We start from the raw sequence: 27,088 nt of genomic DNA, 5'->3' as shown, positions 1-27,088 counted from the left end.
TCTCAGGGATCAAAGTCTTGTACTACTTGTCCAATATCTGAAAAGACTTGTTTCCTACACATTATCTAGTTTTGTTATCATGTGCTTTCCTTGCCCCAGTCCTAGAATCAGATACTTCAAGAAGCTTTGGTTTCTTTTCTTAGAGAACGGTATTTAGAAACCAAGGTCTGGGCACTAGGTTTATGCTCATTACTTCAAGGCATCATTCACCAAATAGAAACAGAAAATACAAAACCACATTTTTTGAAAAGAAATAGTTAAGACTTTAATGAGGAAATTCAAGTTTTATTTTAAACGTTTTTGTTTTACAGAAAAGCTGCAAAGATAGTACAGAGTTCCCAATTACCCTGTACCTAGTTTCCCCTATTATTAACATCTTATGTTAGTATAGTGCTTGTGTTACAATTAATGAACCAACATTGATATGTTATTATTAACTAATTTCCATACTTTATTCATATGGAGTTTTCCTAGGTTGTTTTCTTCGTTTTTAGATTTTGTTTATTCATGAGAGGCACACAGAGAGGGGCAGAAACACAGGCAGAGGGAGAAGCAGCCTCTATGCAAGGAGCCAGATGTGGGACTCCATCCCAGGACTGCGGAATCACGCCCTGAGCCAAAGGCAGGTGCTCAACCACTGAGCCACTCAGGCATCCCATTTTTCATAGTTTTTAATGTAATGCCCTTTGTCTGTTTCAGGATCTCTTTCAAGATACATTATTTTTAGCAGTCACACTCTCTTAGGCTTCTCTTCATTGTAATGGTTTCTCAGACTTTCCTGGTTTTTAAAAACCTTTACAGTTTTGAGGAGTTCTGGTCAGGTCTTTTTTTTTTTTTTTTTCTGGTCAGATCTTATGTAGAATGTTCCTGAATTGGTATTTGTCTGATGTTTTCTTATTACACTAGGGTATGTGTTTTGGAGAGTGAGACCACAGAGGTTGAATGCCATTTTCATAATATATCATCAAGAGTATGAACTATCAATATTGATGTTAACCTTGAGCACCTGAGTTAGATAAGACACTCAAATTTTAAATCATGAGTTTATATCAATCCAACATCACAGGTTCTTCCTTACCTTCCATCACCTTTATTTATATCTCTCTTGTGTCACAATAAAACACTAGTTTCCATCAATATGTTTATTGATGCATACAAAATAGTTTTTAAATCATTACACCTATGTTATTATGAGGACAAATCTAATTTTTTTTTTAAGATTTTATTTGTTCACTCATGAGACACACAGAGAGAAAGAGGCAGAGACACAGGCGGAGGGAGAAGCAGGCTCCATGCAGGGAGCCCGACGCAGGACTCGATCCCGGGTCTCCAGGATCACGCCCTGGGACGAAGGCAGCGCTAAATCGCTGAGCCACCCGGGCTGCCCCAAATCTTCTAAATTAATTCAGAAGTTGCTTGAAGTTTTTTGGCTGTTGTCTTTATATGTTATCTGAGGGATCCCTGGGTGGTGCAGCGGTTTGGCGCCTGCCTTTGGCCCAGGGTGCCATCCTGGAGACCCGGGATGCCACTGGAGACCCCCTCTGCCACTCTCTGTGTGTCTCTCGTGAATAAATAAATAAATAAATAAATAAATAAATAAATAAATAAAAATTTAAAAAATATTTTATTTCTTTTTTCATGAAAGGCACACACAGAGAGAGGCAGAGACACAGGCAGAGGGAGAAGCAGGCTCCACGCAGGGAGCCCGACATCGGAACTGGCTCCCGGGTCTCCAGGATCATGCCCCGGGCTGAAGGCGGCGCTAAACCGCTGAGCCACCGGGGCTGCCTAATTTTTTTTTTCTTTTTTTTTTCCAAAATTTAAAAAAAATATATTTTGCTCATTCTAGAAGCTCTCTCCTTCCGAACCTACATTTACTTCAACATAGATAACGTTTAAAATTAGTGACCAGGTAAATTCCGGCTTTTTCCTCCTCTGAAAATTCTGATAAAATGGCTGCTCCGCAGAAACAATGATTTAATAAACGAGAAACATTTTCAGACACTGACCGTCACACACCAGAGTGGACTGGTACCAATTATACCCAAGACGGTCTGAACCGAACCGCATAAACGGACAATGTTCCTGCCACCAGAAACGCGAACACGCACACCTTCCCGGGGGACCAGCCGACTCCTACGCAGTCCGGGGGCCCCAGACTGCCTGCCACCACCCCTGAACACGCCTGGCTCCCTCCACCCCCCACGCCCAAGTATCGCGAGAGCCGGCCTTGAGGCTTGGCGACCCCTTAGTGCCTGGAGACTACCTTTCCCAGAAGTGACTGCGGCGATGGTCCACTCGCGAGGCTGTATCGGCGGTGCTTTGTGCGCCTGCGCCGTCTTCCGGCTCCAGGCGGCTGGTCCGCCGATACCGAGGAAGAAGCGCACTCCGGGCTGCGGGAAACGCGGCCACGGTGGCGCTTGAACTCGAGGAGGCGGCAGGTGAGGGGCTCTGGAGCTTGCCAGGCGCACCGGGGTCGGTGCGGGAGGGGCGCCACGCCCGAGCCGCTCTCGGGCCTGGCTAGAACCGGAACGTTTCGCCCAGGCGTCTGGCTGCGACTTTCCGGGCTCTGGACTACATTTCCCTTCGGGCTCCGCGGCGCGCGGTCCGCGAACGCCCCCCTTTCCGCGCTCAGGCGCATAGCCCCGGTCCATGGACCCGTTAGGTGGGTATGAAGGGGTCCCGACTCCCCAAAATGCAGGTGGATGTTTTAGTCTTCCCTATGCATGCCTTTTTTTTTTTAATTTGGGACGAAATCTTTTTTCAAAACCTCAAAAGATTTAGCACCACTATTTTAGAAGCAGAGACTCAAATTTGAGAACACTTTATTTTTATTTATTTTTTAAAAGATTTTATCTATTTACTCATGAGAGACACAGAGAAGCAGAGATAGGCAGAGGGAGAAGCAGGCTCCTCGCAGGGACCCCGATGTGGGACTCGATCCCAGGACTCTGGGATCACGCCCTGAACCAAAGGCAGACACCCAACCGCTGAGCCACTCAGGCGTCCCTTGAGAACATTTTATTTTTTTTAAAGATTTTATTTCTTTATTCATGACAATACACAGAGAGGAGAGAGAGAAGCAGAGACACAGGCAGAGGGAGAAGCAGACTCCATGCAGGGAGCCTGATGCGGGACTCGATCCCAGGTCTCCAGGATCACACCCTGGGCTGCAGACAGCGCTAAACCACTGAGCCACTGGGGCTGCCCCCTTGAGAACATTTTAGATGATCATGTAAAAGATGTGTGTCCAACAATGGGGAAATGGTTGAATAAATCATGGGCCATTCAGTTAATAAGATACCATAAAGCTATTACAGATAATGCTAGAGCAGTGGTCATACTAAGAAAAAAATTTCTATCACATGTTATTAAGGGACGATTCATTACTTTATATACACATTATTTAAAATTAAATATTTGCAATATGTCTGGCGTTGTTCTGAGTTCCTTTTTGTTTTTTAAAGGATTTTATTTATTTATTAATGAGAGATACGGAGAGAGAGAGAGGCAGAGACATAGACATAGGAGAAGCAGGCTCCATGCAGTGAGCCTGATGTGGGATTCGATCCCAGGCCTCCAGGATCATGCCCTGGGTGGAAGGCAGGCACCAAAATGCTGAGCCACCCAGGGATCCCCTGTTCTGAGTTCCTTTATAAAATACTACTTGTTTAATGATGAACTCACAAAGTGGTTAAATGACATCAGTCTTAATACTTGGATTTTTGTTTCCAGTTTTTTTTTTTTTTTTTTAAGCCCAAGTGCCAATAGTGGGAGGTTTGCCCTCTTTTGCAGAATGTTCTCATGTTGTATAAAGAGAGCACTTGTATCTTTTTTTTTTTTTTTTTTTTTTTAATGATAGTCACAGAGAGAGAGAGAGAGGCAGAGACATAGACAGAGGGAGAAGCAGGCTTCATGCACCGGGAGCCCGATGTGGGATTCGATCCCGGATCTCCAGGATCGCGCCCTGGGTCAAAGGCAGGCGCCAAACCGCTGCGCCACCCAGGGATCCCCATCTTTTTTTGTCTGTTAATGTTGCCCCACATCATTTTATTTTAAAGATTTATTTATTCACGAGAGACACAGAGAGGCAGAGACATAGGCAGAGGGAGAAGCAGACTCCCCATGGTGACCTTGATATGGGACTCATGACCTGAGCTGAAAGCAGACGCTCAACCACTATGCCACCCAGTTGCTCCACCTGCACATTAGCTTTCATAGTTGGTTGGTGTTCTGTCATATGACTGGGCCAAAAATGATTCAACCACTTGCCTATTTCTGGACTGTTACATACTAATTTTTGTTCTGTTTTTCAGTAAACTTTGTGTATGCGGCTTTCCTCACTGTTAAATCTGTCCATGGGCATATTTATGTGATGATAATGGAGCCAACTAATTTGCCCATTGTAACCACATCCCATTTGTTGACTCAAAGCAGAGTCCACTCAAAGTGGTGTCCACCAGGCTTTAGGTAGGGCTGTAAGTTTCTCGGTGAATTTGGAAGTTGAGTAAAGAGCCCGGGAGACCTCTGAAGGTGTTTCATTGTGGACTTGAAAGAGTTAAATGCTCTGTTTCTGGGAAGGTTTCATTGTGGGCTGGGTTGATGCTGATGAAGCAGGCTGTGCTCCCTGGCCTGGGACACCACGTGGTCTTAGTCACTGAACCAGGACTGAGCATCCCCATCACAGATTTGCATCAGTAACAAGGTGGGATTCTCTGGATTTTTAGGGGAAGTGAGAGAGAAAGGGCCACTGGTTCCCTGTCTCATTGCAGCAGCTAAAGCAGTGTTTCCTGGACTTGGGTAAGGGCCTCAATGTTCCAATTCACTAGTTTTTGTGGGGAGTGGGGGCTAGAACGGTGGGGACTTGTAGCCATGGCATTCTGGGAGCTATAAGGCAAGCCTGGCCTTTCATGTTTGCTCTTTCCTCTCCCAGCTTTGTCATCTCAGGACTCGGCCCTCCCTCAAGAGAGGAACCAGGAAGAAGACCCATCAGCCCATGAAGTTCTAAAAGTCATGTCCCTTGTGAGTTTTCAAATCATGTAAATATTTGCTTTCTTTTTCTTGAAGCCTCCCACCTAGGTTTCAGCCAAGAATCTGGTTCTTAGAGGTTCTCACTTTAGGGACTAAAAAGACCAGGCAGCTGGTACCCTCTCTCACTGCCCCCTCCACTCGGACCAGTGCCCATGGGTTCATTCTGTATAGCATTCGTTATCTTCTGATGGTATGGTATTCTTCCAGAAGCCTAGACAGAGCAGAAATCCATCTCCTTGTATAAACTGTCAACCAAGGTTTGATGAAATGGAGATGAATACTTATGAGGGATATGACATAGAAAAGCGTGGGAACTGGTCTTGGTCTCAGGCACGATCTCCTGCTTTTGGAGGGATTAATGATTGGGTGTGTAATTGAAGCTTAGCTGAGTATATGTGAGAGGTTAGATGCCAGAACTAAGGTCTGGTTTGAGGTCAAACAGAGCATTTGAATGTGGATCATCCTATAGCAGCTTCTTTAGCTTGAGAGTGAGAGGAGCACAGAGGTAAAAGGATTGTAAGCAACTGAGCAGGTGGATGAATTTTTCAGAATCTGTATAGTCAGAACTTGGAAGAGCCTTCAGAGATCTGATCCAACGTTTGTATCCAAAATAAGAGAATGGTTGAGTCATTTTTTCACTTGATAGAAAATTGTACAGCTAATAAAAGTAATCTTTTTTTTTTTTAATAAAAGTAATCTTAATTTAAGATTTTTCTCATAAGGAAATATGCTTTGATATGTTCTGACAAAATGATAAACCGACATCTTCAACAAATTCTCAATTTATATGAAAATCCTCTTTTCTAAGAAAATGTTTCTTTAATAAAACTTGAGGGTAAATCTAACAAAAATTGTTGGTTTGGTTTGTTGTTATTGTACAAAAGTAGAAATTATAGTTCTCTCATTGAGAATTTTATATGCCAAGGACAGTAGTCAACACACTTTATTATACTGCTTGTCATAATTGGGAAAAGTCCACTTTGCTGAATTTTAATTTTCCTTCTAGATCTTTGTACAGAGCTTTGGTTTGTAGTAAAAAGGAATGATCCAGAACATTTCAGCACTGTTGTACTCATGCCCACCCTCTCTTGTCATCTGCTCACATTGGAGGCGTCCAGCCCCATCCTTCTCTTTTACCAAACACTCCACTCCTACAAAGACCTCCTCTACCTCCTCTCATCCCACCAAGAAACATTTTCTTGAAATATGCAAATAACATACCTGCCTGTTGTTTCAGGAGTCAGACTTGTTCAGGGATGTGGCTGTAGTCTTCTCCCAAGAAGAATGGGAACAGCTGGTACCCACTCAGAGGGATTTGTACAGAGACGTGATGTTGGAGACCTACAATAACCTGGTCTCACTGGGTAAGATGACCTGGTATATGAGTTTGGATGTTACCCTCAGCATATCTGTTCCTTATCCATTTCTGAGTACCTTTTGAGAAGTCAAGGAGCAGCTCCATGGGCTGATAGTACATTTTCCTCAGTCCTTAGGTGACTGTCACATTGGGTCTCACATTGGATTTCTTCTGCAACTGCCTCTCCTGGTCAATGCCAAGGTCCTAGATCTGAATTCTGGGGACCTGCGCCATAACTGGGTGGTGTGTTTTTTCTCACACCCAGGTCTTGCCATCTCCAAACCTGATGTGATCTCCTTCCTGGAGCAAGGCAAAGAGCCCTGGATGGTAGAGAAAGCAGCTACAGGCGGCCTGTGCCCAGGTGAGTGAGGCCTGTGGGGGAAGAGAGAAGTCCCCACAGATAGCCATCTGGTACGTGGACAAGGAAACAGGATTTTTGAGTTAGAAAATCTTCCCTCCAAGATACCAAACTTAGAGGTCAGGTCCCAGTTACCATCTTTTGTAGCTTATCAACAGCATTTCACAAAAGTGGATGTTCCTTTCATCCCAAAACATTTCTGTGTATTTGGGTCATTACTACCCCCTCATTAAACCATCTTCAGCCTCCTTTGATTGGATTTTCTCACTTTCTTTAAATGTTGGAGCACCCCAGAGCTCAGACTTGAGTTTCTTCTTTTCTGTTTATTTTCATTCACTAGGACCTTCTCCGTTACCATGCTTTAAATACCATTTGTACCTGTGTTGTCCAGTGTGGAGCCATTGGCCCCATGTCTGTTGTAATTTAAATTAATTATAATTAAATACATTTAAAAAAGCAGTACCTCGGTTGCCCTTGCCACATTTCAGAAGTCCAGTAGCCACTTTGTGGCTTGTGTCTACCGTGTTGGACAATACAGATACAGAATATTTCCATCATCTTCAGCTTTTCCTTTAAATTCTGGATACTTCTATCTAACTGCCTTCATTATATCCACTTCAGCATTCATTGGGGACTTTGAACTTAACAAGTCCAGAAAGGAGTCCTTGGTCCTCCCTAACAATTTGCTCTTCTCTCTCTTTTATTTTATTTTATTTTATTTTATTTTATTTTATTTTATTTTATTTTATTTTATTTTATTTTATTTATTTTATTTTATTTTACTTTATTTTATTTTTTTATTTTATTTATTTTATTTTATTATTTTATTTTATTTTATTTTATTTATTTATTTTTTTATTTTATTTATGAGAGACACAGAGAGAGTGGCAGAGACACAGGCAGAGGGAAAAGCAGGCTTCCCACAGGGAGCCCAATGTGGGACTCGATCCCAGAACTTGACCTGAGCCTAAGGCAGACACTCAACCACTGAGCCACCCAGGTGTCCCTCAAGTCAAAAACTCATTCTTGAGTTTTCTCTCTCACATACCTGTTCAGTCTGTCAGCAAATCCTATTGGCTCTACCTTGAAATATGTCCAGAATTTAACCATTTCTCACTGGCACCACTGCTGCCATTCCATCCACGCTACCATTGTCTTTGGCTTAGACTATTGCAGTAGCCTCCTCCCCCATTCCGCTGCTTCTATTGCCCACTACAGTGTATTGTCCACACAGCAGCCACAGGGACCTTAAAACTTCAGTGAGGGTGTATTGTCTCTGCTCAAGACTTACTAGCACATTCCCATCTCAAGATAAAATCCAAAATCGATACCCTAGCCTAGGACCCTCTATATGCTATCCAACACAGTAGCCACCAGCCACACGTGCTGTTTAAAATTTAGCTTTAGGGGATCCCTGGGTGGCTTAGCAGTTTAGCGCCTGCCTTTCACCCAGGGCGTGATCCTGGAGACCCGGGATCGAGTCCCATGTTGGGCTCCCTACATGGAGCCTGCTTCTCCCTCTGCCTGTGTCTCTGCCTCTCTTTCCCTCTCCTGTGTATCTCATGAATAAATAGATAAAATCTTTAAAAATTTTTTTTAAAAATCTAAATTTTTTTTTAAGATTTTATTTATTCATGAGAGACATACAGAAAGAGAGGCAGACACAGGCAGAGGGAGAAGCAGGATGTGGGTCTTGAACCTGGGGATCTGGGATCACGCCCTGAGCCAAAGGCAGGCATTCAATGGCTGAGCCACTCAGGCTTCCCTAACTAAAATTAAATAAAATGTGACATTCCATTCCATGGTAGCCTGTAGCCACATTTCAAAAGCTGAGTAGACTTATGTAGCCAGTGGTTACCATATTAGGGCAGAATAGAACATTTTGGCATCATAGAAAGTTCTGTTGGACTGTGTTCTATGATCCACTTCCTGCTTCCTCTCTGATTTTCCCTCCTGCTACTCTTCTTGTTCATTCGGCTACAGCTGCACAAGCCTCTTTGCTGTTCCTTTAACATAGGGATTGGTAAATGTTTTCTCAAAGGGGCCAGACAATAAATATTTTAGGCTTTGTGGGCCATATATGGTCTCTGTCACAACTACCCAGCTATGCTGTAGTAGCATGAGAGCAGACAGTACAAGTTTACCCACCCTAGCCTTGGTACAGCAAGCATGTTCCTGCCTTGGGGCTTCTTGCTCTGGGTGAAGGGTTCCTCAAGCTCAGCAGTGTTGACACAGGGTGGGGGTGGGGGCATTGGGTAGGCATCACATGTACTGTAGGATGTTCAGCAGCCTCCCTGGCTTCTACTCAACTGGTTGCCTGTATACTTGCCTCTCCTTAGTTGTGACAATCAAAAATGTTCCAGATATGGTCAGGTGTCCTCCAGGGGGCAGAATCTTCCCTGAATGAGAGCCAAAGTCCAGGTGTGATGTGAGACCAAGAATGTGTGTGTTGATAAAAAGAGTTTCCACCATATACAATGTACTGTAAGGACTTAACACTACAGATGTGGTGGATTCTTCCACACTGAATTGGGAGTTGGCCCCTAGAAGTAAGTGAGGTCAGGTGCAGAGTGAGCATCCAGAGAGGAGATGTATGCTGCTGCATTACCTGACATCTGCACAGGTTCTAGGGATTAGATGTGGGCATCTGTGGGAGGCCATTATTCTGTCAGCCACACCCATGATACCATTTTTGCTTTGGTTTTTGTCATTTGAAGGCATGTGTGTGTTTGATTGTTTGAGGTCCTGAGTTTTATTTACTTCTTAGATGATGTGGGTTTACATCATAATCAAAGAGGACTACCCCCTTTGACATTATACATGAGTCTCCTGTGGTTTTTTGCTAGTAGTATATTTATGGTGCTGCTTATGATCCCTGTGGAGTTTACCTGTGGAGGATGTGATTTCACACTATTTTCCAGGTTCTTATCCATTTATTCAAACAGCATTAACTAATTTTATCTTTTCACCACTAATCTGTATAGCCACCTTTATCATCTACTCTTTTACCCCTGGACTTTTTTTTTTTTTTTTTTTTTTTTTTTAAATTTTTGTTTCTATCTCAATCTCTTTGTCAACTATGTGTCCAATACCATACTGTTTTAATTATTAAAGGTTTTAAATATCTGGTAGACTAGTTCCTCCTCATTCTTTTTCAGAATTTTCCTGGCTATAATCATTCAAGTTTCCATCTGGACTTTTTTTTTTTTTTCAATCTGGTCTTTAAAAAAGAATATCTGGTTTAAAAAAATCATGTAATTATTCTTAGTGAGATCACCACAAATTTACAGATTGAGGAGAAAACTTATTTTTTATTGATTTTATCTATTTAAGGACATGGTAGGCTTTTCTCTTCGTTTATGTCCATCCCCTGGTGGTTTTAAAGTTTTATTTATATGAGTCTTGTACATTTTTTAAAAAATATTTTATTTAATTATTCATGAGGGACAGAGAGAGAGGCAGATAAACAGGCAGAGGGAGAAGCAGGCTCCATGCAGGAAGCCCGATGTGGGACTCAATCCTGGGACCCTAGAATCACATCCTGGGCTGAAGGCAGGCGCCAAACCACTGAGCCACCCAGGGATCCCCTACATTTCTTTATATGTTTATTCCTAGGTATTGTATATTTATTGCTATTATTGGAAATGCTCTTTTTAATTTAAAAAAATTCAAAAATATATGTAACAAAATTCACCTTTTAACCATTTTAACGTGTATAGTATATTGGCATCTAGTACATTGACAGCGTTGTGCAATATCACCATTATCTCGTTTCAGAATATTTTTATCACCCTGTGGTTTTCACTCCTGTTTTCTGGCACATGGCTCTTAAAACCCTTGGAATCTCTAAAGTAATAAGTGTCTTCTTGTATGCTAATGAGATGACTGTGTTTGGGGGTGCCTGGATAGCTTCAGGATGAGCTTGGATTTTGTAATTAGAGAATTGGAACACTCAGCCCCATCTCTCAAACTCTGGAGAGACCTAAAGGTTGAATCACCAAAGTGCAATGATTTAATCAATCCTGCCTATGTAGTGAAGCTTCCATAAAAATCTCTAAAGTACAAGGATTGGAGAGCTTCTGGGTTGTGAACACATGGAGGTACTTGGCAGGTGGTGTACTTGGAAAGGAATCTCCATTCTCTTCCTCTATACCTTATCCTTTGCATTTCTTTAATGTGACTGATACTGAGTTATGTCCTTTGTAATAAACTGGTAATATAGTAAGTAAATTGTTTTCCTGAATTCTGTAAGCCATTCTATAAAATGATTGAACCCCAGAAGGGGTTGTGGGAACCTCCAGTTTATTGGGGTGGGAGGTGAGGGGACTAGAGGTAGTCTGTGGCCTGAGCTCTTAACCTGTAGGATCTGATGCTATCTGCAGAAAGATAGTTTGAAAATTGACCTAAATCTGTAGGACACCCAATTGGTATCCAGAGTTGGAGAATTACCTGGTATGAGGGAGAAATCCATACACATTTTGTCATCAGTAGGGTCAGAAGAGCAGTATGAATAGTAGAGTTGTGTTGAAAGGGGTGTTTTTCCTAAACACACCTCAGAGGAAACCCCATATATACTCATTAAATAGTCACTCCTCATGCCCTCTCTCCCTCTCTTCTCCCCCCTCCCCCAGCGCATGCCTGGCAACAGGTAATCTGCTCTCCATCTCTGGAATGTCTTATTATTGGATATTCACATAAATGGAGTCATATAATATGGGGCCTTTTGAGTCTGACTTCTTTTACTTAGCATGATGTCCTTAAGGTTAATCCGTGTTTTAACATGTGACAGGATTTCTTTCCATTTTAAGGCTGTATGTATGTACCACAATTTTTTAGCCATTCATTTGTCAATGGACATTTGGATGGCTTCCACCTCTTGGCTATTGTGGGTAATGTTGCAGTAAACATGGGTGTGTAGGTGTCTCTTTCAGATTCTTTCAGTTCTTTGGGATATATACTCAGAAGTGGAGTTGCTGTATCATATGGTAATTATATTTTTAATTTTTTAGAACTCTCCATGTTGTTTTTTGTTGTTGTTTTTTTTATTTTTTTAAATAATCTACACCCAACATGGGTCTCAAACTCATGACCCTGTGGTCAAGAGTTGCATGCTCTTCCAACTGAGTCAGCCAGGTGTCCCTCTATCCTGTGTTTGTTCCCTTTTTTCTTTCTTTCTTCCTTTGTTTACTTCTTTCCTTTCTTTCTTTTTTTTTTTTTTTTTTTTTTTTTTTTTTTTATTTATGATAGTCAGAGAGAGAGAGAGAGGCGCAGAGACACAGGCAGAGGGAGAAGCAGGCTCCATGCACCGGGAGCCCGATGTGGGATTCGATCCCGGGTCTCCAGGATCGCGCCCTGGGCCAAAGGCAGGCGCCAAACCGCTGCGCCACCCAGGGATCCCTCCTTTCTTTCTTTTGAGAGAAAGAGCACATGCATGAGTAGGGGGAGGGGCAGAGGGAAAGAATCTTTCAAGTAGACTCCTGAGTGAGGAGCCTGACTCAGGGCTCAATCCCACAACCCATGAGGTCATGACCTGGGCCAAAACCAAGAGTCAGACACTTAACTAACTGAGTCCCCCAGGCACCCCCCCCCCCCCATACTATTTCCTGTAGTAATTGCACCATTTTATATTCCTACCATCAGGGCACAGTGGTTCCAATTTCTCCCAATCCTCATCAACACCTGTTGTTTTGTTTTGTTTTGTTTTGTTTTGTTTGGATAGAGGCCATCCTAATGGCTTTGAGGTATGATTCATTATAGTTTTGATTTGCATTTCTCTAAGTGATGTGGAGCATGTTTTCATATGCTTCTTGGCCATCTGTATACCTTCTTTGGAGAAATGTCTATTCAAGTCCTTTCCCAATTTTTTAATAGGGTAGTTTGTTGTTGAATTGTAGTACTACTTTATATATCCTAAATAGTAAATCCTTATTAGATATATGATTAGGAAATATTGTTTCCTATTCTTTTTTTTTTTTTTTAAGATTTTGTTTGTTTATTCATGAGAGATACAGAGGGGGGGCAGAGACATAGGCAGAGGGAGAAGCAGACTCCCTGTAGGGAGCCTGAAGCAGGACTCAATCCCAGGACCCCAGGATCATGACCTGAGCCGAAGGCAGACACTCAACCACTGGCCACCCAGGTACCCCAATGCATCAAAGCTTTTAAGTTTGATATTGTCTCTTTTTTTTTTTTAATTAATTAATTAATTTTTTTTAATTTTTTAATTTTTTTAAAATTTTTATTTATGATAGTCACACACACAGAGAGAGAGAGGCAGAGACATAGGCAGAGGGAGAAGCAGGCTCCATGCACCGGGAGCCCGACGTGGGATTCGATCCCGGGTCTCCAGGATCGCGCCCTGGGCCAAAGGCAGGCGCCAAACTGCTGCGCCACCCAGGGATCCCTTTTTTTTTTTTTTTTTTAAGATTTTATTTATTTATTCATGAGAGACATAGAGGGGGAGAGGCAGAGACATAGGCAAAGAGAAGCAGGCTCCATGCAGGGAGCCCGATGTGGGACTCAATCCCAGGACTCCAGGATCACACCCTGGGTGGAAGGCAGACTCTCAACCGCTGAGCCACCCGGGCGTCCCTCATTTGTTATTTTTGCTTTTGTTGCCTGGGCCTTGAGTGCCATATCCAAGAAATCATTGCCAAATGCAATGTCATGAGGTTTTTCCCCTGTGCTTTCTTCTAGGAACTTAACATTTTTTGGTCTTACATTTAGGTCTTTCATATATTTTAGTTAGTTTTTGTATATGTGTAGGGTAATAGTCCTGCTTCATTGCTTTGCATGTGGATATCCAGTTTCTTCAGAACCATTTGTTAAAGAGACTGTCCTTTCCTAATTGTGTTGTCTTGGTGCCCTATCAAAGATCATTTGACCATGTGCATGGGGGTTTCTCTCTCTGTTCTATTCCATTGATCTATACGGCTGCCTTAATGCCAGTACAACACTGTTTTGATTATGGTGGCTTTGCAGTGTGTTTTGAAATCAGGAAGTGTGAGACTTCCAACTTTGTTCTCCTTTTCAAGATTATTTTGGCTTTTGGGATCCCTTGAGGTTTCTTCATATGAGGATACTAAAATATCTTAATGCTAAGACTGTATGTAAGATTTTTAGAGGTATTTCTTTGGTTATCCAAAACAGTGACTACTAAGCTAAATAATTAACTTTAAAATGCTCTGCCAGTCCCTGTCAGAAAAATACCAAGTTAGTATAGAAGACCTCACTATTATTATTGCTATATTGCAACTTCATAGAGTGTTGGACAGAAGTCAGAAAATTATTATGACTGTCAGTGCTATCTTTGGATGCTTACAGTGCAGTGTATAATTAGAGATGGCTTAATTTAGATCAGTGTAAAAGGGGTTATGTAATAAACAACACTGTACTCTGCCATCAATCAACAAAGCTGTGTCAGGGTCTATGATAGAAAAATAGAAAAAGTGGCAGTCTGGACAGAGAATTGTTTTTTTTTTTTTTTTTTTTTTTAAAGATTTTATTTATTCATGAGAGAGAGAGAGAGAGAGGCAGAGGCATAGGCAGAGGGAGAAGCAGGCTCCTTGCAGGGATCCTGATGTGGGACTTGATCCCAGGACTCCAGGATCACAACCTGAGTCAAAGGCAGACGCTTAACCACTGAGCCATGCAGGCATCCCCAGGGAATTATTTTTAAGGCATGCCCTTACAGGCAACCCAGATTCTTTCCACATTGCCCAAAAAGCAAGTAATGTGCCTGCCTTTAATTCTATAAACTAGATTTCCATTTAGGCATGTTAAATGTTCACAAAGTAGTCTTCTCTGTCTGTGAAGTTGACTTTAATTTTCCATGTTCCCCTTCAGTCTTATGGTTGTTCTATATGGGATGGCAGTCAGGTGTTGGTAACTTTTGAGTAGGTCAACCACCAATTCATAGTGGCTGTATTTGGGACCTGTCTCACTAGAATTATCAGACCATAACCTTCCTTCTGAACAACCAAACATGGTGTCTGAAAAAACATCTGCAAAATAATCTTGAATTAAAAGAAAAATTGGAAACCTTACATTATAAATATTAAAATTTGTAATAAATTCACAAAATTCAGAAAATGTGGTATTGGCAAAATAATTTTTTTAAAAGATTTTATTTATTTATTCATGAGAGACAGAGAGGCAGAGACACAGGTAGAAGAAGCAGGCTTCATGCAGGGAGCCTGATGTGGGACTCGATCCCGGAACTCTGGGATCACACCCTGAGCTAAAGGCAGACTTTCAACCTCTGAGCCACTCAGGCATCCCAAAATAAATTGATCACTGGAAAAGAACAGATCCAGAATCAGAAACACATGTATGATTTGATTTATGACAAAGTCACTACAGTAATTCAATCGAAACAGGAGGTTCTTTTGAAGATTGGGCTAATTCAGTTGGCTATTTCTTGCAGTTTGAATAAGCAGCAAAGAATGTTGCTCTGGAAGAAGCCACCCCCATTAAATTGGGGCCTAATCCTCCAAACAAGGAACAAGGCCCTTCTTTTTCCATAGCCACATTTAGGCAATGAAAAGGTCCAGGAGAGACTGGTTTAGTAGACACTAGGTCTAAGCCATAGTATTCAGCTAAACTTCAGAGATAGAAAGCAGAAGAGATAGAAGCATGTGGTCTTCATGGCAGAGGACCACAGCTGTGTTGTTACAACTTCCAGTGGACATGTGAGAGACACACACACACACCCCAACCCCATCCTACTGAATACCCTGGCAAGCAGATGCACCAACCCGTACCTCTGGCCAGCCACCCTTCACCATTGTTTTTTTTAAATCTGCTTTATTGAGGTATATTTATATTCAACAAAATGCATGCATTTTAAGTACAATGTTTTGATGAGAATGGACGAATGTTCACACTTGTATAACTGTCACCACAGACTAGAGAACATTTTCACCATCCTGAAAAGTTCCCTTGTGCTCCTTTCCCACACAATTGCTCATATACCCAACCCCCGGCAACCAGTGATTTCTTCTGTCACTCTAGGTTATATTTGTGTTTTGGGGGGGTTCATAGAAACCTTTATTAAAAAAAATATGAAAAAAATAAAATAAAATAAATATGGTTCAGAGGTGATCCTGATCTACACTAACATTTTAGAACTATTCTTATAACCTCTCTCTGACTCTTCATTTCAATTTATGGTATTTCCTCTGTCTCTTCTACTTACCCATTTTCCAATTGCTTAGCCACATTCAAGAGTTTATAGGTATAATCATGAGTATAAGTTTTCTGATTTTCCAGAAAAAAAAGTTCCTTTTTCTGGAAAAGGAAAAAACACATACTTGCTTTTTTGTTTTGTTTTGTTTTCAGTATTGGAGTCCAGGCGTGATACCAAAGTATCATCTCCAGAGCAGCACCTTTATGAAATACAATCACCACAGTGGGAGATAATGGAAAGCCTTACAAATTATGGTCTTGAGTGCTCCAGGTTCCAAGATGATTGGGAATGCATAAGCCAGTTTGACAGACAACAGGGAAAATCAGATGGACATTTGAGTCCAGTGATGATCAATCCTGAAGAAATGTCCACTTTCAACCAACAAGCATCATTTCCTTTTTACCAGAAAATTCATACTGGAGAAAAACTCTATGGATATAATGAATATAGAAAAGACTTCTGGCAGGAGGACTTCCTTATTAGTCATCAAGGAATTCATACTAATGAGAAACCCTATAAATGTAAGGAATGTGGTAAGGCCTTTAAATATGGCTCACGACTCATTCAACATGAGAATATTCATTCTGGCAAGAAACCCTATGAATGTAATGAATGTGGAAAGGCCTTCAATTCTGGTTCAAATTTCATACAACATCAGAGAGTTCATACCGGTGAAAAACCTTATGAATGTAAGGATTGTGCAAAGGCTTTTAGTCGAAGCTCCCAGTTGATTGAACATCAACGAATTCATACTGGTGAGAAACCCTATCAATGTAAGGAATGTGGCAAGGCCTTCAATAGGATCTCACATCTTAAAGTACATTATAGAATTCATACTGGTGAAAAACCCTACGCATGCAAGGAATGTGGGAAGACCTTTGGTCATCGGTCTCAGTTGATTCAACATCAGACTATTCATACAGGCAAGAAACTCTATGAATGTAAGGAATGTGGGAAGGCCTTTAATCAGGGCTCAACTCTCATTAGACATCAGAGAATCCATACTGGTGAGAAACCCTATGAATGTAAGGCATGTGGGAAGGCCTTTAGGGTGAGCTCACAACTTAAGCAACATCAGAGAATTCATACTGGAGAGAAACCCTACCAATGTAGGGTATGCAGTAGGGCTTTCAAACGGGTCTCACACCTTACTGTACATTATAGAATTCATACAGGTGAGAAACCATATGAATGTAAGGAATGTGGTAAGGCCTTTGGTCATTGCTCACAGCTGATTCAACATCAGGTAGTTCATACTGAGGAAAAGCCCTGTGGCTATAAGGAACGTGGGAGGACTTTACATCATGATTCAACTACTTTTCAGCATCAGAGAATGCATAATAGGGAAACACAAGTGAATATCATAAATGTAGAAAAGCCTTCCATCAGCACTTATCCTTTATTAATCATTAGAGAATTGATGTTAGCAAGCAACCATATGAGTGGAAGTAATGGGGAGAGCCCATTAGCTTAGGCTAGTCACAACTTCTTATGTTTTGGGGAAAGACTTGAAGAATGTAATGCAAATGGAAATGCCTTCATTCAAGCTATCCTTTATCTTGAGTTCTAAGATTCATAATGAAACATTTTATGAATATAAATTGTTGAGACCATGATTATGAAAGAAGCAAGGAAAAGTTGGAAAAAAATTTGTCTCTAACACAATATGGGATCACATTTTCTAACCATGCTGTAATAATTTTAGCAACAGCCAAAAGTTTTAATTTTCTTAGCAATTAAAAAGGGGAAAAAAAAAAACCCAGCCAAATTACTCTGGGCTCAACTTCTTTTTTTCTTTTTTCTTTTTTCTTTTTTTTTTTTAAGTAGACACCATGCCCAATGTGGGCCTCAAACTCATGACCCTGAGATCAAGAGTCAAGTGCTCTACTGACTTAAGCCAGCCAGGCACTCCATTACTCTTGGGCTAATAAGGAAATAAATCATGCACATTTTCGTGCTTGATTTATGAATGAAATAAAAATAACAATCGAGAGATTTACATTCCAGGAGTTGTAGGATGTGGGCTAAAGTTACTGAGAAGAATTTTAGCTTTTAAATGCATGCAAAGCATGAAAACCTGAAAGATTATTCTGGAGTATATTAAATGTACTATTCAAGAAGCCAGAAAAGACAATACCAAACATCAGGGTGATGAAAGACAAATTGGTACAAAATAAAAATAAAAAATAATGAAATTAGAAAGTGGTTATTCTTATAATCTCAGTTTTTATTTCTTTCTGACCCCAAAATAAAATTTAAGATAGTATTACTCAATTTCCATCTTGTTTTAGGTTATCTTTCATAAATTTTGTCACAAAAAGGAGTTGGTTGCTTACATAGCCATGCCCAGTTCCCCTTTCTACTAGCAGTATCTGTGTCTTGCCTTAGTCTCTGAAGATACCATATGCTAACTTTCCAGCCTCTTCCACAGCTCAGGATGGCTCATATGTACCAGGGTAAGGCCAGTATATTCCAGGGATCTGTAGAGGCTTCTGAGAAAGATTTCTCTCATTTAGAAGAAACATCTATTAGGAAGACTTCTTTTCCTCTCCTCTGCTTTTAAACATTCTCCTATGAGAACATAATGCCTGGAGCTGTTGCAGCCATGTTGGAACCAAAAGGAGAAAACCAAGGACCTCAGAGAAGCTGACCCAGAGCCACAAGGCCAATTCTGGAGCTCTCCGAAGCCTTGTGTAGGAAAAAATAAACTTCTATTGCTGAAATTACTTTTAGTTGGATATTTTGTAAACTTGAATCCAAAACCATCCTAATTATGTAACACCAAATTTTATTTTACAATTAACTAAGATTGGTAAATATGGCCTGAAAATATCTACTTTTTTTAATTCAACATTTCTTTTGGTTAAATACAGGATTGATTTTAGTATATATTCTGTAATGTTGAAAAAATATATATTCTACTTTTCTTGGGTACAAGATTCCATTTAAGCTGGTGGATTAGGGATCCCTGGGTGGCGCAGCGGTTTGGCGCCTGCCTTTGGCCCAGGGCGCGATCCTGGAGACCCGGGATCGAGTCCCGCATCAGGCTCCCGGTGCATGGAGCCTGCTTCTCCCTCTGCCTGTGTCTCTGCCTCTCTCTCTCTCTCTCTCTCTCTGTGACTATCATATATAAAAAAAAAAAAAAAAAAAAAAAAAAAAAAAAAAAAAGCTGGTGGATTATAATGATAAAATTCTCCAGATTTATATAATTTGGTACACTGGATCAGAATTTCCTAAAATGATTTTTTTAAGCCAAAATCTTGAATTTTTAGATTTTTAATTTATGTTGCTTGATTTACAAAGACCTACAACTTAACTCCTATTGATGAATCATACTTTTTATCATTCTGTAGTATCCTACTCTGCCAAGTGTAGGAGTTGAGAAACCAAATCTGGCCTGCTGCTTGTTTTATAAATAAAGCTTTATTGGAACACAGCCATGCTCATTTATTTACACGTCCACTGCTTTTGTGCTGCAACAGCAGAACTAAGTGGTGCAACAAAGTCTGTAGTCGCAAAGCCTATGTTGACTTGCCAACCCTGGGCTAGTGTATGTAACCCCTTTGACATTTTATTTTCGTACTGGATAACACTACTGACAATGATTTTTCTTTGTTTACCTGGTATATTTTTGCTCATCCCTTTATTTTCAACCCGTTACTTTTCTTTCATTTTAAAAATGCTTATTTATTCATGAGAGACACACACAGAGGCAGAGATATAGAGGGAGAAGTAGGCTCCCCATGAGGAGCCCAATATGGGGCTCAATCCCAGGACCCGACCTGAGCCAAAGGCAGATGCACAACCACTGAACCACCCAGGCGCCCATCTGCTTTTGCTTTTGTCTTTGCACTTGCATTTTCCCCGGGAAGAGGACTGTAGTTGGACCGATTCTCTGAGGTATCTTTGCCCTCCCCCTGTCTGTTAACAAAACCAGAGCTGGACAGAAGTTAAAGTAATTGAAGGCAAATTTATTTTGGGGTTCCATCCCAAATACAAGGACAATGTGGATTTGTAGCCCAGGACAATGGTGAGGCTCAGTGGATGGAAAATGAACATCAGGGATCAGAGAGGATCATGACTGTAGCAAGCACTGCAGTAAGTGCTTTGCATGGTTTTAACTGCAGTCCTCACAGCAACCCTTCAAGGTATATGCTGTCATCAATCTCATTTTATTTTTAATATATTTTAAAAAAATATTTAGAGAAGGAGCAGGGGGAAGAGCAAAGGGAGAGGGAAAAGTGGACTCCCCACTGAGCAAGGGGCCTGATGAGGGACTCAATTCCAGAACCCTGGGATGACGACCTGAGCTGAAGGCAGGTGTTTCACCACCTGAGCCACCCACATGCCCTCATCAATCTCATTTTAAAGACTGGGGAACTGAGGCATAGGTAAGTGAAGGATATTGGGGGTTCCATTCCAACCCCAGGCAGTCTCACTGAAGTTTGGACTCCACCTCCACCTGCCACCAATGAAAAATTTGGAAATGGTCTAGAAGCAGATGTCTGTGAAAGACCTTAAGGTCTTGTCAGAGAGGAGTGCCCTACAATCAGCAATGACTTGGCAAATCATAGGATCTCCTATGTCCATGTGGTAGAATACTATGAGTTAAAAAGAATATCTTTAAGGTTTTTCAGAACAAGGAAAAATGTCCATGATCTAATGGTAAACATTCATAACTATGAACGTATTTTTAAGAAACCATTATATTGGGGATCCCTGGGTGGCGCAGCGGTTTGGCGCCTGCCTTTGGCTCAGGGCGCGATCCTGGAGACCCGGGATCGAATCCCACATCGGGCTCCCGGTGCATGGAGCCTGCTTCTCTCTCTGCCTGTGTCTCTGCCTCTCTCTCTCTCTCTCTCTCTCTCAATCTGTTTGTGACTATCGTAAATAAATAAAAAATTTAAAAAAAATTTAAAAAAAGAAACCATTATATTTGCGGGGTACCTGGGTGGCTCAGTTGGTTAAGCATCTGCTTTCAGCTCAGGAAAGAATTTAGGAGGAAAACCTGAAAAGCCTTGACCTGCCAAATGGATGAGCATTTTTCCCCCACAATGCCTTTCCCCTCCTTGCTCACCTAGGCTGCTCTTCACCAGCAATGGCTGCTCCATTGCTCCAACAATCACATTTGGCTTAGAACTGCTAAGCCCTGCATATAGGAAAATGAGTCAGACCTACATACTATTGCTATTCAAAAATTCAAGTCCAGTCCCTTGAGAAGACATTGATGCAGAAAAGCAAAGAGAATGGCTGGAAGAATCAAGAAGGTAAAATTTCAGATATTCAGCCCAGTCTATTTCCAGCATTATAAATCAGAAACGATTGCTTTCAATATTCAAACACTAGGAGTTCCCCGGAGAGTCATGATGGAGAAATTATGTTGCTCCAAATGAGAGCCAATGAATTTTGAGAAACCGATCTGAACCAGCAATTGAGACTCCTGTCATTCTCCATCCCTCTGGATCGATATGTGTGGGGTTGGAGGAGAGAGCCAGGGACCAGCCACCACACTCTGCTCAAGGATGGCCACATCTCTGTACTATCCTGATCTGAAAAACCAACATTTTTAGTTTTAAAAGCTGAGCAGGGATCCCTGGGTGGCGCAGCGGTTTGGCGCCTGCCTTTGGCCCAGGGTGCGATCCTGGAGACCCGGGATCGAATCCCACGTCGGGCTCCCGGTGCATGGAGCCTGCTTCTCCCTCTGCCTGTGTCTCTGCCTCTCTCTCTCTCTCTGTGAGACTATCATAAATAAATAAATAATTAAAAAAAAAATAAAAGCTGAGCAATGACATGGCTCTGAGGGGAGAAGTATGTGAACGGAAGGAGGCCACTGTAAAGAAACTGCAGACAGCCTTAATGTATTGAGTCCAATAATATAAACTAGCTATAAATTATCTAACATTCATAGAATCACCCATTTAAAACATATTTGAATGTAATCTTTGCAAATTCTTTCTGACTAGATGCAACTCAAATATTATGATTTTTAAAATATTCTTCTTTCTAGTCTCCCAAAATGTGGCAAAACTGAACCTTCAAAACATCTGTTACCTCAGCCAGTCAAGAGGTAGAGGTGCAGGAGGCTGCCAGAGGAACCATCAGCTCCCAGTACACATTCCTTTACTTGCAATCCAGGGATCAGATAAGATGGTGAAACCACTACCCACTATTGTCACAAATGCGTGGACACTGGAGTCTGGAGGCCAGCTCTGCCATCACTGCCACTGCCTTCTGGTAGCCAAAGCAGCAGGAGATGTTGCCTCTGTCATCCAAATTTCACACAAGGGCAACTAAAGGGTGGACTTTTATTTCTGTCCAGTCTTTCATGCAAAGACCTGGAAAGGTAGAGGAAGTTCAACCAGGAGGATGTAGGAATGGACATTGAGTGCCAGTTGATAAAATTAAGCACAATAACTTAATTTTTCTAGAATTTCTATTTAGTTCTTTCTCAACATCCTTTGGTTGGGTTGGTTTGCTTCCTTTTTTTAAAAAAATTATTTATTAATTCATGAGAGACAGAGAGAGGCAGAAACACAGTCAGAGAGAGACTCTCATGCAGGGAGCTTGATGCAGGACTTGATCCAGGGACATCTGGGATCATGCCCTAGGCCAAAGGCAGATGCTCAACTGCTGAGCCACCCAGGAGTCCCGGGTTGGTTTGTTTCCATTCAGCAGTGTGATTTTTGTTTCTTCCTTGAGCTCTTCATATAGCTGAAGCCATGCTTAGTTTATATTCTCTGTTTATGCTGTTTCCTTGTTGTTGTTCCTGGTTTGGGCTTGCACAACTTGGCCAGGGGCAGCCAGCTTCATCCTGCATGCTGCTCTGATGAGGTTGTGTCCGGTGCTTGGACCCATGGGGACAGCTCTGCCTGGTGAGAGTCCCACCTAGTATCTCCATTAACATATCAGGCATGCATTGGTCGCCTGGCTGGATCCTTCCTGGTGAAGCAGGAACTCTGGGGATTTGGAGAACTGGAATGGGTGGGCCACCTCATCCCTGTTTCCTCACTGGGGCTGGTGATAGTTTCTCAGGATTGGGGATGGCTGAGATATGTCCACAGTCTCCCCATCAACCTCAACATATTAGTTTTCTATTGCTGTGTAATAAATTATCACAAGCTCAGAGGCTTATAACAATAATTCTTTATGATCTCCCAATTTCCATAGGAGTCAGCATGGCTCAGCTGGGTCCTTTGCTTGGGGTTTCACGAGGCTACAATGAAGGTATTTGCCACACTGCAACTTTACCTGGAGCACAGGGTTCTCTGTCAAGGCTACTAGTTGTTGGCAAAATTAATTGCCTTTCAGACGTGGGTACCCTTTTTCTTGCTGGATCCACCAGGGTCATTCTCAGTTCCCGGGGCCACACCTCTCCATCAGCGGTTCAGAACACCTGTTTTCTTCCTTGGGGGCAGCAGGAACACCTCTCTTTCTGACTTCTGTTTTTAAAGAGCTTGTCTGATTAGATCAGGCTCATTCAAAAATAATCTTCCTTTTGGTAACTCAAAGGCAACTGACTAGTAGCTTAATTATAATCATGCAGGGCATGTAACATGGGAGGAACAGAATTTGGGGGTGGGGAACATTTTAGAAGTCTGTCTAAAATGCTCAGTGTTTTCATGAACACTGGAAGGTTGGCACAAGATGAGGAAGAAAATTGCAACATGTCCTTCTGGGAGGTAAACCTGACCTCTCATGTTTTCTCCTCCCTCCTTGCTTCTGCCTTTTAAGGACTCATTCTTCTCCAGGAAGGGAAACTGGAGGAGGATTCATTGGTCCTTGCTATTCAGAAAGCTGTGGCCTGAGTGAGTCATACTTTCTTTCTCCTTCCTCAAACTGTGCTCATGTTATATATATGTACAAAAATTTTCCTGAGATTTCCTGCCTGAAACTCACCCATGCACAAAAGGATCAAAAGCCCTAAACTCTCACTAATGATCCATCTCTCTTTGACCTGAGTTCACATGTTCACATCTCCTATGGACTCAGTTTTGCAGGAGCCTTGATGGACCAGATATGCATTGTTTCAGGGAAACATGAAAGATTCCTATGTGAAATATAATTTAATGGACTAATCAGTGTTTAAAGAAACCACACATAATAATGTTTTAATGGTCATCTACAGACCAGGTTTCCCAGTTAGACAAGGTGGGCAGTGGTGGTGTTTGGTTTCTACTATGATCTAAATGTGTTCCCCCAGTTCATACGTGATGGTATTTGGAGATGAGACCTTTACTAAGTGATTAGGTCAGGGTGAATAGGATTAGTATCCCTATAAAAGAGGCTCTAGAGAGATCATCTTTCACCATGTGAGGATGTAATGTGAAGATGACCATCTGCAACCCATGAGAAGGCCTTCACCAGAACCCATTCATGCTGCCACCCTGATCTTGGACTGCCAGCCTCCAGAACTGTGAAAAACAAACTTCTGTTGTAAATAAGCCACCCAGACTGTGATACTTTGTTACAGCATCCAGAAGGGACTAAGACAAAAGGTCTCAGCCTCAGGATGTAATAAGAATGCTTTCTGAAAAAGAAAGCACTTTTTCAGAACTTTTGATATGAAATGGATATGAATCTGTGACTCTGCTGCATTCCTTGTGTACACAGGTTTTTCTATTGCCAAGCCAAATATGAGCTCCATACAGGAACAAGGGAAAGAATCCTGGTTGACAGAAAGAGATGTAACAGGAAGCGTGTGCCAGGTAAGTGAAGGATGATTAAGAACAATATTGGCCTAGGATGATTAAGAACAATATTGGCCTATAGGTAATGGTCAAGAAGGTCAGCAAGTTGGAGCTCCTTTGAGACAATGCCTGGGAAGGTCCTGTAGCAATCCCTAGTGTTCAGATTAGAGCATTACTCCCATCAGCGTGAGCTCCTGGGGGGGCCTCTCTTGTACTCACATGGACCACTCCCTGTGCCTGCCTCCATTCTTTTTTTAAATGTATATTTTTAAATTGGAGTTTGATTTGCCAACATACAGTATAACACCCAGTACTCATCCCGTCAAGTGCTCCCCTCAGTGCCTGTCACCCAGTCATCTCATCCCCCTACCCACCACCCCTTCCACTACCCCTTGTTTGTTTCCCAGAGTTAGGAGTCTCTTATATTTTGTCACCCTCTCTGATTTTTCCCACTCATTTTCTCTCCTTCCCTTATAATCCCTTTCACTATTTTTTATTTTCTCCGTAGGAGTGAAACCATATAATGATGGTCCTCCAATTGACTTACTTCACTCAGCGTAATACCCTCCAGTTCCATCCACGTCAAAGCAAATTGTGGGTATTTGTTGTTTCTGATGGCTGAGTAATATTCCATTGTGTGTGTGTGTATATATATATATATCACATCTTCTTTATCCATTCATCTTTCGATGGATACAGAGGCTCTTTCCAGTTTGGCTATACAGTGGACAATGCTGCTGTAAACATTGGGGTTCAGGTGTCTCAGCTTTTCACTGCATCTGTATCTTTAGGGAAAATCCCCAGTAATGCAATTGCTGGGTCATAGGGTAGCTCTATTTGTAACTTTTTGAGGAACATCCACACAGTTTTCCAGAGTGGCTGTACCAGTTCATATTCCCACCAACAGTGCAAGAGGGTTCCCCTTTCTCCACATCCTCTCCAACATTTGTTATTTCCTGTCATTGATTTTCACCATTCTCACTGGTATGAGGTGGTATCTCATTGTGGTTTTGATTTGTATTTACTTGATGGCAAGTTATGTGGAGCATTTTCTCATGTGCTTGTTGGCCTAGTGTATGTCTTCTTTGGTGAAATTTCTGTTCATGTCTTCTGTCCATTTCATGACTGGATTGTTTGTTTCTTTGCTGTTGAGTTTAATAAGTTCTTTATGGATCTTGGATACTAGCCCTTTATCTGATATGTCATTTGCAAATATCTTCTCCCATTCTGTAGGTTGTCTTTCAGTTTTGTTGAATGTTTCTTTTGCTCTGCAGAAGTTTTTATCTTGATGAAGTCCCAATAGTTCATTTTTGCTTTTGTTTCCCTTGCCTTCATGGATGTATCTTGCAAGAATTTGCTGTGGCCAAGTTCAAAAAAGGGTGTTGCCTGTGTTATTCTCTAGGATTTTGATGGATTCTTGTTTCACATTTAGTTTTTCATCCATTTTGAGTTTATCTTTGTGTATGGTGTAAGAGAATGGTCTAGTTTCATTCTTCTGCACATAGCTGTTCAATATTCCCAGCACCATTTATTGAAGAGACTGTCCTTTTTCCAGTGGATAGTCTTTCCTGCTTTGTCGAATATTAATTGACCATAGAGTTGAGGGCCCATTTCTGGGTTCTCTCTTCTGTTCCATTGATCTATGTGTCTGTTTTTTGTGCCAGTACCACACTGTCTTGATTATCACAGCTTTGTAGTACAACTTGAAATCCGGCATTGTAATGCCCCTGGCTCTGGTTTTCTTTTTCAATATTCTCCTGGCTACTCAGGGTCTTTCCTGATTCCACACAAATCTTAAGATTATTTATTCTAACTCTGTGAAGAAAGTACATGGTATTTTGATAGGGATTGCATTGAAATTGCCCTGGGTAGCATAGGTATGCAATCAATCAATGAATTGATTGCCCTAGGTAGCATAGATATTTTCACTCTATTAATTCTTCCAGTCCATGAGCATGGAATATTTTTCCATCTCTTTGTGTCTTCCTCAATTTATTTCAGAAGTGTTCTGTAGTTTTTAGGGTATAGATCCTTTACCTCTTTGGTTAGGTTTATTCCTAGGTATCTTATGCTTTCGGGTGCAATTGTAAATGAGATTGATTCTTTAATTTCTCTTTCATCAGTCTCACTGTTAGTGTAGAAAAATGCCACTGGTTTCTGGGCATTGATTTTGTATCCTGCCACATTGCTAAATTGCTGTATGAGTTCTAGCAATCTTGGGGGGAGTCTTTTGGGTTTTCTATGTACAATATCATGTCATCTGCAAAAAGGGAGAGTTTGACTCCTTCTTTGTCAATTTGAATGCCTTTTATTTCTTTCTGTTGCCTGATTGCTGAGGCTAGGAGTTCTAGTACTACGCTGAATAGCAGTGGTGAGAGTGAACATCCCTGTTGTGTTCCTGATCTTAGGGAAAGGCTCCCAGTGTTTCCCCATTGAGAATGATATTTGTGGGCAGCCCGGGTGGCTCA

General features: G+C 41.5%; 1 protein-coding gene and 1 long non-coding RNA gene across 7 annotated transcripts; both read left to right on the top strand.

Annotated features, from left to right (window-relative positions):
* Positions 1 to 2,284: 2,284 nt before the first annotated feature.
* ZNF582 (zinc finger protein 582) lies at positions 2,285 to 18,207 on the top strand. Of its 6 annotated transcripts, XM_038527632.1 has the most exons (7): positions 2,340 to 2,441; positions 4,317 to 4,470; positions 4,934 to 5,022; positions 6,269 to 6,395; positions 6,654 to 6,749; positions 11,678 to 11,731; positions 16,086 to 18,207. In XM_038527632.1, exons 3-7 carry the CDS (start codon positions 5,014 to 5,016, stop codon positions 17,405 to 17,407), a joined length of 1,608 nt encoding a protein of 535 aa, XP_038383560.1. In that variant the 5' UTR covers positions 2,340 to 2,441; positions 4,317 to 4,470; positions 4,934 to 5,013; the 3' UTR covers positions 17,408 to 18,207. The 6 variants fall into 6 exon arrangements, with proteins under 6 accessions (XP_038383559.1, XP_038383561.1, XP_038383560.1 ...); XM_038527631.1 differs by lacking the exon at positions 4,317 to 4,470 and having other exon boundaries at positions 2,285 to 2,441; XM_038527629.1 differs by lacking the exons at positions 2,340 to 2,441; positions 4,317 to 4,470 and adding an exon at positions 2,485 to 2,665.
* A 4,812-nt stretch (positions 18,208 to 23,019) lies between these two features.
* On the top strand, positions 23,020 to 25,165 carry LOC119870890. Its single transcript, XR_005354434.1, has 4 exons — positions 23,020 to 23,157; positions 23,665 to 23,738; positions 24,544 to 24,638; positions 25,129 to 25,165. It is a non-coding gene; the product is annotated as an uncharacterized LOC119870890 (long non-coding RNA).
* The last annotated feature ends 1,923 nt before the right edge of the window (positions 25,166 to 27,088 follow it).

The sequence above is a fragment of the Canis lupus genome, chromosome 1, assembly GCF_011100685.1.
Source record: "Canis lupus familiaris isolate Mischka breed German Shepherd chromosome 1, alternate assembly UU_Cfam_GSD_1.0, whole genome shotgun sequence".
NCBI classification, from domain to species: domain Eukaryota; kingdom Metazoa; phylum Chordata; class Mammalia; order Carnivora; family Canidae; genus Canis; species Canis lupus.
This window is presented reverse-complemented; position numbering and strand designations above follow the sequence as displayed.